Source organism: Vitis riparia, chromosome 18 (genome assembly GCF_004353265.1).
Source record: "Vitis riparia cultivar Riparia Gloire de Montpellier isolate 1030 chromosome 18, EGFV_Vit.rip_1.0, whole genome shotgun sequence".
NCBI lineage: Eukaryota > Viridiplantae > Streptophyta > Magnoliopsida > Vitales > Vitaceae > Vitis > Vitis riparia.
The window spans coordinates 33924346-33938286 of record NC_048448.1 but is presented as its reverse complement, the minus strand read 5'-3'; the positions used below and the strand labels follow the sequence as shown (position 1 = coordinate 33938286).

The following is a 13941-nucleotide window of genomic DNA, read 5'->3' as shown; positions in this document are numbered from 1 at the left end:
TGGATTTAAAAAATTGCATAAGACTCCAAAGTCTTCCAAGCAGCATTTGTAAATTGGCACATCTTGAGACCCTCTGTCTTTCTGGCTGCTCAAGACTTGGAGAATGTTAAGTAGAATCAGGAAACTTAGATGCTTTGCCAAGGATCTTGGATCAACTTTCTAATCTACGGGAGCTTAAGTTGCAGAATTGCAAGAGCCTTCGAGCATTGCCAGCGCCTCCATCGAGCCTGGAACTCATAGATGCAAGTAATTGCCCATCGCTGGAATACATCTCCCCTCAATCAGTTTTCATATTTTTTGGAGGTTCTATAGTTGGTAATTGCTTCCAACTGAAATACGGAATATGGCAACCCACCTTGGCCATGATAGATGGAGATCCACTTTTGATCAAGTAAGTTCTCTTTCGGTTCATGTCATGAATTTCCCTTCTACACAGCTATTAATCACTTGAAACTATAGGATTGTGTTGTGTCACACTCAACGTAGTGTTATAAAAAAAAAAAAAAAAGAAAACTTAATTTAAATATGACCTATTTAATAATAATTGTGTAACATCAACCACTCTTTATTACATAACCAATAGGATGTGAAGACTAGTAATGACAACGACATTGATGATGATAGTAATCCTGGTGGAAGTGTCCTGGATGATCTACGTGAATGGGGATTAGAAGACACTATAATCAGGAGAAGCCTTGAAGAGGGCCGACCCAGAGGACATGCCTATGAAGATGTGAATGGCTCAGTATTGCCTGATACCATAATGAGAAGCTTTCATGAGGCTAACTCACAAGCCTGGAAACAAGACAGGATTCAGATGCAGCTAAACCCTCCCATATCAACACTGGAACTGATTTTTGGGTTTTCATCACTATTTTTGATCTTCCTGTTTCTTGCTCGCATTTCCTATTCGGCTCCGTGAATCTCACTTCTTGATGTGTTACTCTTGCTCCTTATCTTAAGTCAGGCTTTAGTAACCGGAAAAAGAAAAATTTGTACATAAAGCAAATTTCATATTTATGGCTTCTAAGTTCTATGGTAACTTATTTCCTATTTTTCAATATTCTTTTGTTTGGATTGACTACTAAGTAGCCCCATTAAAAGCTTATTTCTTTTAAAAAATAAAAACTTAATAGAAGTCAATTTATCTAATTTTGTTGAAAGAACTTATCTTTATATTGTCCTCTATCAGGAGGGCAAGCTTGGGGATCCTGATAGAGTTGCCCATCCACACAATCTGCAAATTCTCTTGTTTGTAAGGTGAGCTTTGCCTCATGGATGCAGGCATGAAAAAGTTTCCTCTCTTCTGAATTAGGCAGAACCAACTTCATAGTATGTGATATTTTTAAAGATGGCATTTTTTGTCACTATGTCTTATACTTAGAACCTTAACCCAAATGGTACAAAACCATTTTTTATGCTCAAGGTTTTGATATTGAAGTGGTAGAATTAACTCATGTTAGTTACATTGGAACATAATGCTTCTAGCAATCCATATAAGTTCATTGCTAAATCTTCAAGAGAGTGCTCTTAGTTTTGTTGCAATACCCACAAACAAATTTGGAGTTTGAGGAAGAACCTTCATAGTTTGATGATAATCAATAAATATACACAAATTTCAATTTCAATGCTGTCATTTGATTCTACTTGTTTTGTTTCTTTGCCTTCTTGCTTCATTGCCCATTGATTGGAATTGGGATTTTCCTGAGATTATATTCATGTCAAACTTGATTGCTGCCCATGCCAATTCAAATGCTGTAAAAAAACATTCAAAAAAAATCAGAAACCAAACTTTGGGAGTATAAAGATATGTTTGAGCAATCTCTATTAATTAGACTTACATATTTAAAGAACTGCTTCACGGCTTCCCCATAAGGCATGGTAACTGCATCCTCATTGGGGCAAGTATTCCTGCTCGTGCTTTCGATGAAGCTCACATGGGCAATCGAACCAAATCCAATTCGAGACTTCAAACTAATTGAGGTTTCAATGCAATGAAGCCTACCATTGGTATGAATTCATGTTAATACAATGACTCTATTCTATCCATATTTATTGGGTCAAATGTTTTTATATTTATGCAAATTTCTCAGAATTTATTAGCACAAGTGAGACTCCCCCAAGTAGCAAAAATGAGAGTTGAAAGTTATAGTGGAGGAATGAAACGCTATCTTAGTGTTGCCACAACACTTATTGGTAATCCAAAGTTTGTCATTTTAGATTAATTGGTATGTAGACTATAGACTTTTCCTTGGTTCATTTTCTTTAATTTATTCGTTTTATAATTCATATGAAGTTTCTTTTTATTTCTAGACAATTGGTATGAATCCAATAACAAGAAGGCATGTGTGGGACATAATAGACAAGGCAAAAAAAGGGTATGTCATTGTCCTAATCACACTCAATAGCAACCCTTTATTTGTATTCTTCATTATGTCTCACACATATCTTCTTATTATTAGATTCATACCAATTGCCTAAAAATCAAAAGAAATCTCATATAAATTATAAAGCAAATAAAATATAGAAACATGCACAAAAAAGTCTTAGTCTATATACTAATTCATCTAAAATGATCAACTTTAGATCACTAATAAGTGTTGTGACAATACTAAGGCAACGCTTTTATCCCTTCACTATAACTCCCGACTCTCATTTTTACTATCTAGTACTTAGGTGTGTCTCACATTTGTTAATGAAGTCTGAAAAACCTACATAAATGTGAAGCAATTGCTCCTTGAAATATGGATGGAATATGAGTCATTGTATTAATATGAGTTCATCAAGGATGAAGAAAACATCTACTGATTGGATTTGAAGCAGTGGAGGCCTTTGATGTAAGAGAACAAATCTAGGTGCCCGACAAAGCACCCCACGGACTGAAATAAAATAAAACACCTAAATTAACACTCATTAATAAAGCTAGTAAAAAAATGATCCAATAGTATATTTTATAAGATTTGATGACCGAATTCCAACAATTGTGTGCTTCAAGGTAAAGTCTAGAGGTCGGATAAGACCAAACAAACTCTAATGGCTACATCAATATGCAAGAATAAAATGAAAATAGAGCTGAATAGAAAATCTATATAAAAACGGTTTTTGTTTTTCCTGAAAATGATTTTTAATTCATATTCTCACAATAAATAATATAAATGCAGTAATAAATAGAAAAATGAAATGAACTTCCTTTTCCCATTCCATTTTCAATATTTCAAACTTGCCCCAAAAGGAGCAAAATCAACCCAATTAAATGTATTATAAAAACAAACATAAGCAGGAGCTCAAGACCACAAGTCCAAACATGGACATGGATTAGCTCCAAGAGGAAATATATAAAATAAAAGCAATCCTATATAAAGAAAGGAAATTGGCTTCCTAGTAAAGGGCAGCTACAGAAGACTAGAGTAGTGAGGGGCCACCACCCATGCTTCTCTTATATAACAAAGTGTTATATGACCCTCTCTCTCTCTCTCTCTCTCTCTCTAACCATCCAACTGTACGATCAAGATCAAAACTAACCTTTTTGGTTAGTCAACTTGGGTATATGTGATTAGTAGGGTGTCTTGAGAAAGACAACTTTGAAACCCTAAACACGCCTTTCCTCTTAATCATTCCTTTTTTTTTGTGTTACTTTATAGTAAAGCATACGGTGCTCAACATTTGTAGATGAAAAAGGAAAGATTGCTTTTATGAAACACTAAAAAAAAAACACCTCTAGTATAAAAACATATTCTTAGGTTTTGAGGCTATGAATGGACATGGTTTGTTAACATGACAAATAGACTAACGTTCTTCAGATGCCTGAAACTTCAACAATGCCTTTTCCTATCTCTTTGATACTGCCAAAATCCTAACACCTTGCTGCAGATGCCCCGCTAGCTTCTAATTTAGCAGCCTCCCATCTCTACGAGTGGGAAATAATATCAAGAAAATCAAGGGCATAGAAAAAGCTTCTAAGAAAATTAAACAAAACAAAAAAGGGATTAATTAACACAGGAAATAAAATATATCTTGATTAATCCTTTCTGATTTCATAATCGATCGTGATGACTATCAGATGAATCATTGAGAATTTCATTTCACAAAGACCATTAAATTAAAACCTCTGCTAATCTTGAGATTCAACAAAAAGCAAAAAGATTCAAATCAAAGAATCAATCAATGAGGCTCTGTTGGCCAAAAAGGAAAGCTCCAATCAATTAAGCCATCAATGCGAACTCCTTCTACTGCTGCTCTGGTTCAGGTCTTTGAACACGAAGACTGACTCTCCCACCCAGGACAGCCTTTTTAACAGGCCACAGCCCCTCCTTCCCCTAAAGCCACAACTGAAATTGAAGAAATGGTGGAGAGCAGCATTACAAGAACAAGAAACCCCGAAACCTGGTGGTTCGTTTGAAGAGAACTGGTAGGAGGAGAGGTACATGTTGAACTGCCAGTGTATTTTTTATGCAGTTTGTTAAAAGTTGTAGTAAATTGCAAAGCTAGCTGAGGGTGCAGCAAGAGGCATGTCACCATTGCCAGTTTCAGTCTCCGTCACCAATCTCCCATCTCCCATCTCCATTTCCCATTGTTTGGTTTGTCTAGGTGGGGTAGAAAAGAAAAGAATTGGGAGTATTTGTAGCATAAATAGGTAGTGGAAATCCCATCTTAAAGTCACATTCATTTGCTTCTCAAAATTGAAACATTCAAACCAATATTTTATCTTATGCACCGAAGCATCAATTCTTGAACAAATAATAATATAATAAAACATGAGAATACATACGGCAAAAGGAAATAAAACATGAGAGCTGTTTTCAAAAGCATAACATTCACTAACCTGTTTGCTGTCAACCCCAAATGGCTCCTAAATGTTTGAACTGTGTTCTTGAACAAATGGTGCCTTCTGCTGCTTTACTAACTGAGCAAAGGCACTAGAAGCCCCAGATCACACGCTCCAATCAGAAAAATCACAGACCCAATTGCACCTTTGCATTCATTAAGAACCAACGTCACAACAAGCGTTGAAAGCCCAAACCAAACAAACTGAAGATGGAAAATTCACAGAGAAATGCAATCCAAGTAGACCCACCCAAATGGAGAATCCAAGAGCACAGCAACAACTAAGAGAAAATGCAGTCAAAACCAACCAAACCAAACCGATCCAGATGGAAAAATTTACAAGATCAATGCAATCCAAACAGAGAAGATTCGCCACCGAATAGACCACGATTTCAGCTAGAATCTCAGAGACCAAACAAAAACCAGCAAAACCCAGATGGAAAATTTAAGAAGGGAGTGAGAAATGAGGAAATGGGTACATTGCAGAGAAAGAAGAGGTGGGGTGACAAGGGAGTTGGGATCAGAGAGAAGGAGAAGATGGAGGATGCCGAGAGTGAATAGAATTAAAAAAATGAGAGAATAATGTAGCAGGTGGTGGGATGTGGGATGAAGCTGTCCGTACTAATTCTGGAAGCTGGAGTGTTCCTGCTACCTGCTCCCACATTACTTTCTGTTTCTTTTTTAGGAAACCACGTGAATTTTGAATTATTTTAATCTGTCAACACTTTCTAAGGAGAAAACAAAAAGTTTGATATGTACGTTTAAGGTGCTAAAGTTTAGTATGTTGTCCCGCACAGAGTGTTGTACGTTTGAGCACGAGAGAGGGAGCGAGGGGAACCACCATAAATCATTACCAATATAAAATGAATATGAGAGGTTCTATACATAGAGTTGTAGCCATACCCTAAACAATATAATAAAAAAAATGCAGCTAAATTGCTTAACAACATGAAACCATGAAAGAATAAAGGAAACTCTTAAATTGTCCACGTAGCATTTTCTTGTTTTTTATTAATTGATTTTTTTTTATTTAAGCTTATTTCGTAAAAATATTTTTCTACATGCTCTCAAATAACTTGGCAATACAAATTGAAAGAAAAAACTAAACAAAAGTGAAAATTTGTGGACCCCGCATTTCGGCTCAATACGTTTTCCACTCGAATGGCGAGCTCGATTTTTAATTTTTGAAAAATGATTTTTTCATTGATTAAAAATGACTTGGAGTCGTCACTTATTTTTGTTTTATTTTTTTAAAAGAGTAAAGAAAATAAGAAAAAAAACCCTAAGTGTGACTCCTTATTTTGAAAAAGACGGTTTATGAAAAACCGGATCGGGTTCGGGGGTCAGGTTACTTATCGGGAAGGTACGGTATGGGCCGTAGCATCCCTCTAAGTCCCTAAAGTCGGGTTTCTACTAATAGAATGAAGCTGACATGGCAATTGATAAGAAAATCAATGGATACTCACATCAATCATGCATATATGAGAGTCAGAATACGTATAATGAATGATCAGAAGGAGGGAATGCGTACCTGGGCAGCAAACAACAACGCGCTATCATGGAATGGGGTCAACGAATAAACACAGAATGATTACGCGTATATCAAGGAACAGAATAAATCAATTACACAATGCAAATGAGTCAATCAATCATGAAGTCTCATATGTAGGACCCCCACCAAAGCCCAATTTATTTTAGCATGAATTAATTTCATAAATTCCATTATTTGAAATTATGAAATTAAATTCTAGTTTGTTTTTAAAACATTTTGAAAATCTTAGGAGTTGTGAAAATTGTCTGTCAAAAAGAAAAGTGATAGCAAGGTTTTATTGAAAAGTGGATTTTGAAACCTAAGAGAAAAATTCTAAGGATGAGAAACGAGAGGATTGAGATTATTTAAGAAAAACTAAAAAAAAAACCAGAAAATGTGGAAAAGGGAAAAAGAAAACATAGAAAGAGGACACATGGCATAAAAAATGGCCATGCAAACCATGCATACAGTCCCAGGGGTGCAGCTGATACAACTTGTGAGGTTGGTGACAGCAGCTAATATACTCTCTGACTTTCCTTTCCTGGCGGCCACCATATAAACCATGCATGCCCTCATGGATTGACTCCTGCTTCTCCATATCTGAGTTCGAAGAAGAACCCCTGTACACAATCCCATATTAGGTTACTACTCATGTTCAAGTCAGTCTTTATTCATGCAGTGGACTCATCAAAGACTGACTTTCTCGAGTTGCAATTTGTGGCATTTTGCTTCGACTTTCAATACATGTGTTGAGTACCATTAATGAGAACGCCCTATTAATGCTTGTCGCATTCAACTAGCTTCTTGTCATCGTGAAGAACATTCAATTTGCCAAGATTTGGAGCAGACAAGATTTCTAAATTCATGCCCTAACTGCTACAACCATTGATCTAAGCTAACTTAAGCAAACATCTCATCATTGCGTTTTCTTTATTGAATTTCTTGATGAAGGCTTCAACTCGACTATTCAACTTGCACTAACTCAATGAAGGTTCTCTTTTCATTAGGATAACTCTCATTCGGAGCTACCACATGATTCGGATTCCTCAAAAACCCTCACTGAAACATCCTCTTAACTGAAATGTAGCAACTTCTTAGCTGAAGAAACGACCTTAGAAACATTTTTACCCTTCTCACCTGAGCTACTCCAAGCTTTCTTCATAAAACCCAAGAATCTTCAGAATGCATCATGGTTCTCCTCCATCACTGAAATGATCAGGGAGAGTAAATCACTCATCCCTTAGCAATAACCCATTTTTAAAACATGGGGCGCATGAGCTTCTAGAATGGCAGCTTAGTGAGCAACACGAAACATCTGGCACGACTCCAGGTTCAAATTTGGTTTAAAACCAGTCCTCGAGTAGTGAGGTTGTTGGCCCTAGGCATTCAAGTCTCTATCCACAGTATCTAGACCATCAATTTTAAAGAAACTGCAAGGTCACGAAATGCCCATGAATATCTCCACATACAGTCACATGGCTTTTTATTAGTTGAACATCGTTTTCCTCCATTAGTATCTATTTTGCCTTCTCTCATATTGTCTTGACTTCTTGCTCGAACAAAGGCTTGTTCTGTATGAACTGAGAAATTTGGGCACCAAGGTTGCCATGTGAATCGGAAACTATCAGATTCATGCCCATTCTCTTTCTCGTTGTTGTAGGGAGTTAGATATACTCCTCACAATCAAATGGAAACAATCAGATTGGAAGCTAGCATTTAACCTGACCTTAGGTTTCGCTGCTCTTGTGCTCTGGAGAGGGATGAAGATGTTGTTTGTTGGGCAAAGATAGAGCACACATTTTACACAAAGCTCATGACCACAACCTGCAACAACCACTATGCATGCTCTCTCAAGACAGTCAGCATAAATATATGTTTCATCCGAGGAGGTTATGAAGGACTGCAACCCATGCTCTCTTGCTATGTTAAGTATGCTTATGAGAGACAAAGATAGGCAATGAGAAGGAAATGGGTTACATCAAACACACCAATTGAAGTGCCACCACTCATTTCGGTTTATGCTGAAAAATGTCATGCACCACGCAAATGGAAGAATGAGAAAGGTAGCATAGAGAGCTGACAGTGGGTATGGTGTAGGTGTATGGTGGCGTAGAGAGAGAAAAGGTGGTGAGAGGGGAAATTGAGTAAGCTGGGTATTGGAGGGTGGTGAGAAATGGGTTTGAAGAGTAAGAAGAGTGGACGGATGAAAAGAGATGATGAGGTTGACGAGTGTGCAGGTGATAGGGATGTCAGTATGGAGACCCTGGTTCAGGAAGAATGGGAAACAATTGGATGGAGACACATGGCATAGTGGGTAAGAGAGTGTGGTGAGAGAAAAATGTATGCACTGCATGCATGTGAGAGTTAGCACGACACAATTCTTAGGTAGTGGAAGTCTTTTAGAGAGAACTCCCGGTATAAGTAACTTCACAGTCTTGATATCACCTCAACCAGAGCATCTCGAACTGCTTTTATCTCCCCTACAATCTCTAAAAGCTCATCGGTCCCTGATATAAATGTAGGAAACTATTCCCTTGGCACGATCTGTATGTTGGCACCAGTTAATCACCTCATTTCAGATAATGAGCAATCTCGTTCCTCGAAGCATCCAATTTCACTAGATGGAACAAGTAACCTAGTAGTAATGACATTCTCCTTATCGGGGAGAAAATTATCAATACGAGTTTGGATATGCAATAAAGCTTCTTGAGCAGGAAATAACTCCTCATCAGGGCCCTACTCTGAAGTAATGACAATTATCTATTCATTTGATCCAGATACATGGTCAACAACCTTAACATCTACACCGATTTCATTCTGAAGCGATTCTATAATCCCGTCTGACTCTCCAACAACACATTTAACCTTGTCAACTGGGCAAAGTATTCGAAACGCAATGTCTTCACTTAAAAATTGTTGTACATTATCGGCAATAGGAGCAGCTCCAGATTCAAGTGTGCAACCAGATGTGTGGGAGGCAAAGCTGTTGCTTCTGGTGCCCGCCAAACCAGTAGATACTCGTGAACCAAAAGAGTTCCCGTCAATGGGCATACGGCGAGGTGCATTATTCATGTGATTATAATCGTCATGGGGGGGAAAGAACCGCTCTGGAGATGACTGTATTCGTCTATGGAAATGACTGCAGTCCCGATGCTGGCTCTCCCTCAGGCGTGAAGAAATATTTGCAATTGCATTCTTTACAGCATTCACATCACCCAAGAGCCTATATGATAACGTCAACACCGGACCTCGAGGCATTCATTTGGAGTCGCCTGGAAATTCTTTTAATCCCACTTGCCGTCATGCTGAAATCTCAACTTGTAATGTCAAGAAAATAGGGACACCGAGATTGGAAATGAGTATACGCGTGGGCTGCATGGGTATGTGCATGGCGGAATGGGCGAGGATATGCACTGGGGAAAGTGTGCATAGACTGTATGCATGTGAAAAGGTATGGGATAGTTGAACAGGGACTAAATAGTGGATGATGAATGAGGAGTGGCGAAATGGGTATGAAAGGGTTCGAAGAGAGAGAAAATGTGGTAATATGGAATGGGTTTGATGAGTGTATAGGATATGGGTTTGGTGGAATATGAAAGTAGAAATGATGCCATATGGGAAATGGATAGTGATGGGTATGAAGAGGACAGATATGGTAGATAGGGAGGTGGTGAATTTTGATTTGTGGAGCCTTGCATTTGAACATACCGATGATTAAGTTGTTCTAGCCAATCAGTTTTAAAACACATTTTATCAACAAAGAAGCAACGACTGGTTCTTTTCAGGACAGCTGCAATTGTGTACCCCAAGGTTCCCTTCATTTTTCCCTCTGACTCCTCTTTAAGGGCAACTTTAATTTGCTCATAGGCAATATAGCCTTTTCTAGCCTAACAGTGAGGTCAACAACCGACGCATCAATAGTTGGAACACAAGAAGCCATTTCAGTCAAATTCCCACCCAATGAAAGCAACACTTTGCCAACGGCCTTGGCAGCTCCAATGCTGTTAAGAATGATGTTGAATGAAACAGCTCTTCCACATCTTCAGTCCTACATTAAAGGACCATCAACAGTCTTTTGGGTAGCAGTAATTGAGTATACAATTGTCATAAAACCTTCCACAATTCTAAATCGATCATTAATAACCTTCGCAAAAGGATTAAGGCAGCTTGTAGTGCAACTAGCATTGGTGACAATATGGAATTCTGGCTATTGTTCCTTCTCATTAACTCCATTAATGAACATAGGAACATCCTTGCTTGGTGCTGAGACGACTACCGTCTTCACACCACACTTGTCCTTGTCAAAGAACACACCAGTTGATTCGACAACAAATTCAACTCTGGTCTGACCCCATGGAATCTCCTCTGAGTTCCTAATACCAAAGACGGTGACTAGCATCTCACTAACAACTTGCCTCCTAAACTAAAACTCTCACACCCTTACAGCTTTTCTATCTCTATCGGAGCACACGGCCATATCCCAAATTAGTCATGTTAGTAGATGGGTAATGAAGATCATCAAACCATGTACATATCCAGCCATCTAAGAGTAAGGACTGTTATGATATTGGCTAAACTGGGATTCTTTCTCGGACTCTGAAAATAACCCTTTGTCGCTAGTCACATTACCTTTCATTTATATCTGAATGTTGGCAATACTCCTCATCACAGAGATCACAAAGGTGTGAAGCAAAAGACGGTCCCATTTCATCAAACCCTCCTTATCTGCGCTGCTGAAAAAAAAAACCAGTATGACACCAAGGACCACCATCTTCTTTATTTGAGCTCCCTCAAAACACTTTCAAGTGAAAGTTGCAAAGTTTACAGCCAAACTTAAACAAGATGCCCAACACTAAAAACAAACAGAGACGGAGGAAAAAGGGTGACGAAAAAAAGAAAAACAAAGCATGCATAAAAGAGGACAATGTCATTAAATCCAAACTTCCACCTTAATGAAGATTAAAGAGCCTTCAAGAGGAAACGGTGGAGAAAATCCAAAGGGTATTAGCGCACAAACAAATAGCAGAATAATCACACAATGCACCCATAGGGAAACAGAGACTCAACAAATAACAATGAAAAGCTAGTTTAACATATTAGATGATCCAAGCAAATATACAGATATCGGCTAGATGCATGGCAATACAGTAATAATGGAGAACTCAGAGTATGAGAATGCTAAACCTGCACAACTCTTTTCAAGCATAAACTGCTCGGTTTATAACCAGCTGCAGCCCATATCCTCTGTTCCAAGTTTGCTGCCCCAGAAAAAAATGAATCCCAAGACTCCAGAAAATTCCTCAGTATACATCGAATACGCCCCTCCCTCAGGCAACCCAGACACCTCTCTGAATATCTCCCTCCTCTGTAGCTTACTCCCTCAGCCTCCAAAATATCTCTAACGGCCTCCAAAAGCAAACCTCTCCACTGTCACTAACAGCCTTCAATGCACCAAAAAGCCTCCCCTGCCTCTGCCTCCTCAAAAAAAATATCCTAACAGAAGAGCTCCCCCTTCTCTGCAGCTGTCAACCTCCACTAATAACAGAAGACGCTCTTCAAGAAAACGGCCTGAAGATTCCTCTTTCCAGGTGTCACCTTCACATTGCACCCCGAGACCACTACCTTTGATTCCCTCATGACCTCTCCAAATGCGACACGTGGCCTCACATGATGGTGACATTTGGCAAAACGAGCTGCAGGGTAGATGGCACCCAAATGGGGGTCTACAAATATGCCATTCTTCGGTAGAGTTCACAAGTGTAACGAATGTGAACACTAGAATGAAAAGCAAGTGTGAATAGTGAGTGCAATGAAGTAAACTCTGCCGAAGAACCAAGGAGACCCTCATAGGGATACCGGCGAAACGTGAACTCTTAGAGACTAAAAAACGAACATAGAGGCTCTAATCCTAAAAGAAAAGGATGTCCCAAGATGTCTCTAAAGCTACACTGAGGATCCAGATTCCCTCTAAAAACGTCTCCAAAAGTGACTCGAAAAACCATATCGAGGATGAGTAACGGTCGAACCACTCTAAAGTACGTGGAAGAATGCGCCTGAAGGAGACTGTCCTACGTGAACAACACGAAAACAACAAGTGTAAGGTGCTCAATAACATGACAGAAATACGTATCGTGAACTCAAAGGATCGTGTCATGAGCAATGAGGAGGGAAATCTAGAAGAACAATGACGAATAGGCGATAAGCACAAGGTAACCAGGTGAGGAAAAATGAGAGTAAGTGGGAAGCCATGAAAGCCGGAGTGGGCAATGTCAATGAATGTGAATACTGGGGAACTGTGACTCAGAATGATACAAATGAGGAGGAATGACTCTGAACGTCAAAAACATGGAAAGATGGTCACTCAAAGTGCCTGAACGAATATGTACAATGGCTCTGAACGCCAAACTAAAGAAAAATGATAGTATCGAATGCCTGAATGAGCATGAAAAATGGCTCTGAACGCCGAAACTAAGAAAAATAGTGACTCAAAATACATAAATGAGTACGAAAAACGGCTCTGAACACCAAAACTAAAGAAAAAGAAAGTGATGGCTATAGATGTGGATATGAGACTACAACTTTGAACATTAAATTGAGAATGAATAACGGCTCCGAACGCCGAATGGAAACAATGGGTCTGAACGCCAAAACAAAAACTACGGCTCCGAACGCCGAACTAAAATAGCAGCTCTGAATGGCAAGCGGAAAGTGAACAATGACTCTGAACGCCAAAATGAAACAACGGCTCTGAACACCAAATGAAAAATGTGATAGCACTGGATATTGGAATGAAACTACGGCCTTGAACGCCAAACTGGAAAAGCGGCTTTGAATGCCAAAATGAAACAATGGCTTTGAACGCCAAACGAAAAACAAGCAATGGCTCTGAACGCCAAAATGAAGATGTATGATGGCTCTGAACGTCAAATGAAAACGAATAATGGCTTTGAACGCCAAACTGAAACAGCGGCTCTGAACGCCAAATGGAGAACAAACGGTGGCTCTGAACGCTAAGCGGAAAGCAAACAATGGCTCTAAACACCAAACCGAAACAATGACTCTGAACGCCAAATGGAAAAGCGAATAATGGCTCTGAATGCCAAGTGGAAAACGAATAATGGCTCTGAATGTCGAACAAAAATATAAATAATGGCTCTGAACGCCAAATGGAAAACAAATAGTGGATCTAAACGCTAAAAGGAAAATGAGTAATGGCTTTAAACGCCAAATCGAAACAATGAAGGCTCTAAATGTCAAATCAAAACACGGCTCTGAACGCCAAAAGGAAATCGAATAATGGCTCTGAACGTCAAACTGAAAATGGATAACAACTCTGAACGCCAAAATGAAAATAATGGCTCTGAACGCCAAACTAAAAAAGCGGCTTTGAATGCCAAAGGAAAAATGTGATCTAGATATCGAACTAAAAGCAAACAATGGCTTTAAACACCGGAAATGAGGATGTGGCTTTGAACGCTAAACTGAAAGCAATAGCTATGAATGCCAAGCGGAAACTGCGGCTCTGAACGCCAAACTAAACTGAATAACTATGAACATCAAGTTGAGAATGACGACTCTGAACGTCA

The 13941-nt window shown here is 38.9% G+C and overlaps 1 protein-coding gene, 1 long non-coding RNA gene and 1 pseudogene across 3 annotated transcripts; 1 reads left to right on the top strand and 2 right to left on the bottom strand.

Moving 5' to 3' along the window:
- The first annotated feature begins 107 nt into the window (after window positions 1–107).
- On the top strand, window positions 108–1061 carry LOC117906251. Of its 2 annotated transcripts, none has more exons than XM_034819230.1 (2): window positions 108–391; window positions 625–1061. In XM_034819230.1, exons 1-2 carry the CDS (start codon window positions 363–365, stop codon window positions 920–922), a joined length of 327 nt encoding a protein of 108 aa, XP_034675121.1. In that variant the 5' UTR covers window positions 108–362; the 3' UTR covers window positions 923–1061. The 2 variants fall into 2 exon arrangements, with proteins under 2 accessions (XP_034675121.1, XP_034675120.1); XM_034819229.1 differs by having other exon boundaries at window positions 584–1061.
- Window positions 1062–4245: 3184 nt separating this feature from the next.
- On the bottom strand, window positions 4246–5135 carry LOC117907966. The gene is made up of 3 exons (XR_004650099.1): window positions 5048–5135; window positions 4823–4970; window positions 4246–4328 (listed from the first exon to the last, which is right to left on the bottom strand). It is a non-coding gene; the product is annotated as an uncharacterized LOC117907966 (long non-coding RNA).
- Window positions 5136–9115: 3980 nt separating this feature from the next.
- Window positions 9116–10754, bottom strand: LOC117905755 (annotated as a pseudogene).
- Between the last annotated feature and the right edge of the window lie 3187 nt (window positions 10755–13941).

Excerpts from the sequence above, each read along its gene's own strand:
- LOC117906251 (XM_034819229.1), top strand. The coding sequence starts at position 344 with ATGGCAACCCACCTTGGCCATGATAGATGGAGATCCACTTTTGATCAA. Across the intron at positions 392-583 it reads GGAGATCCACTTTTGATCAA|GATGTGAAGACTAGTAATGA; the intron begins GTAAGTTCTCTT and ends CATAACCAATAG.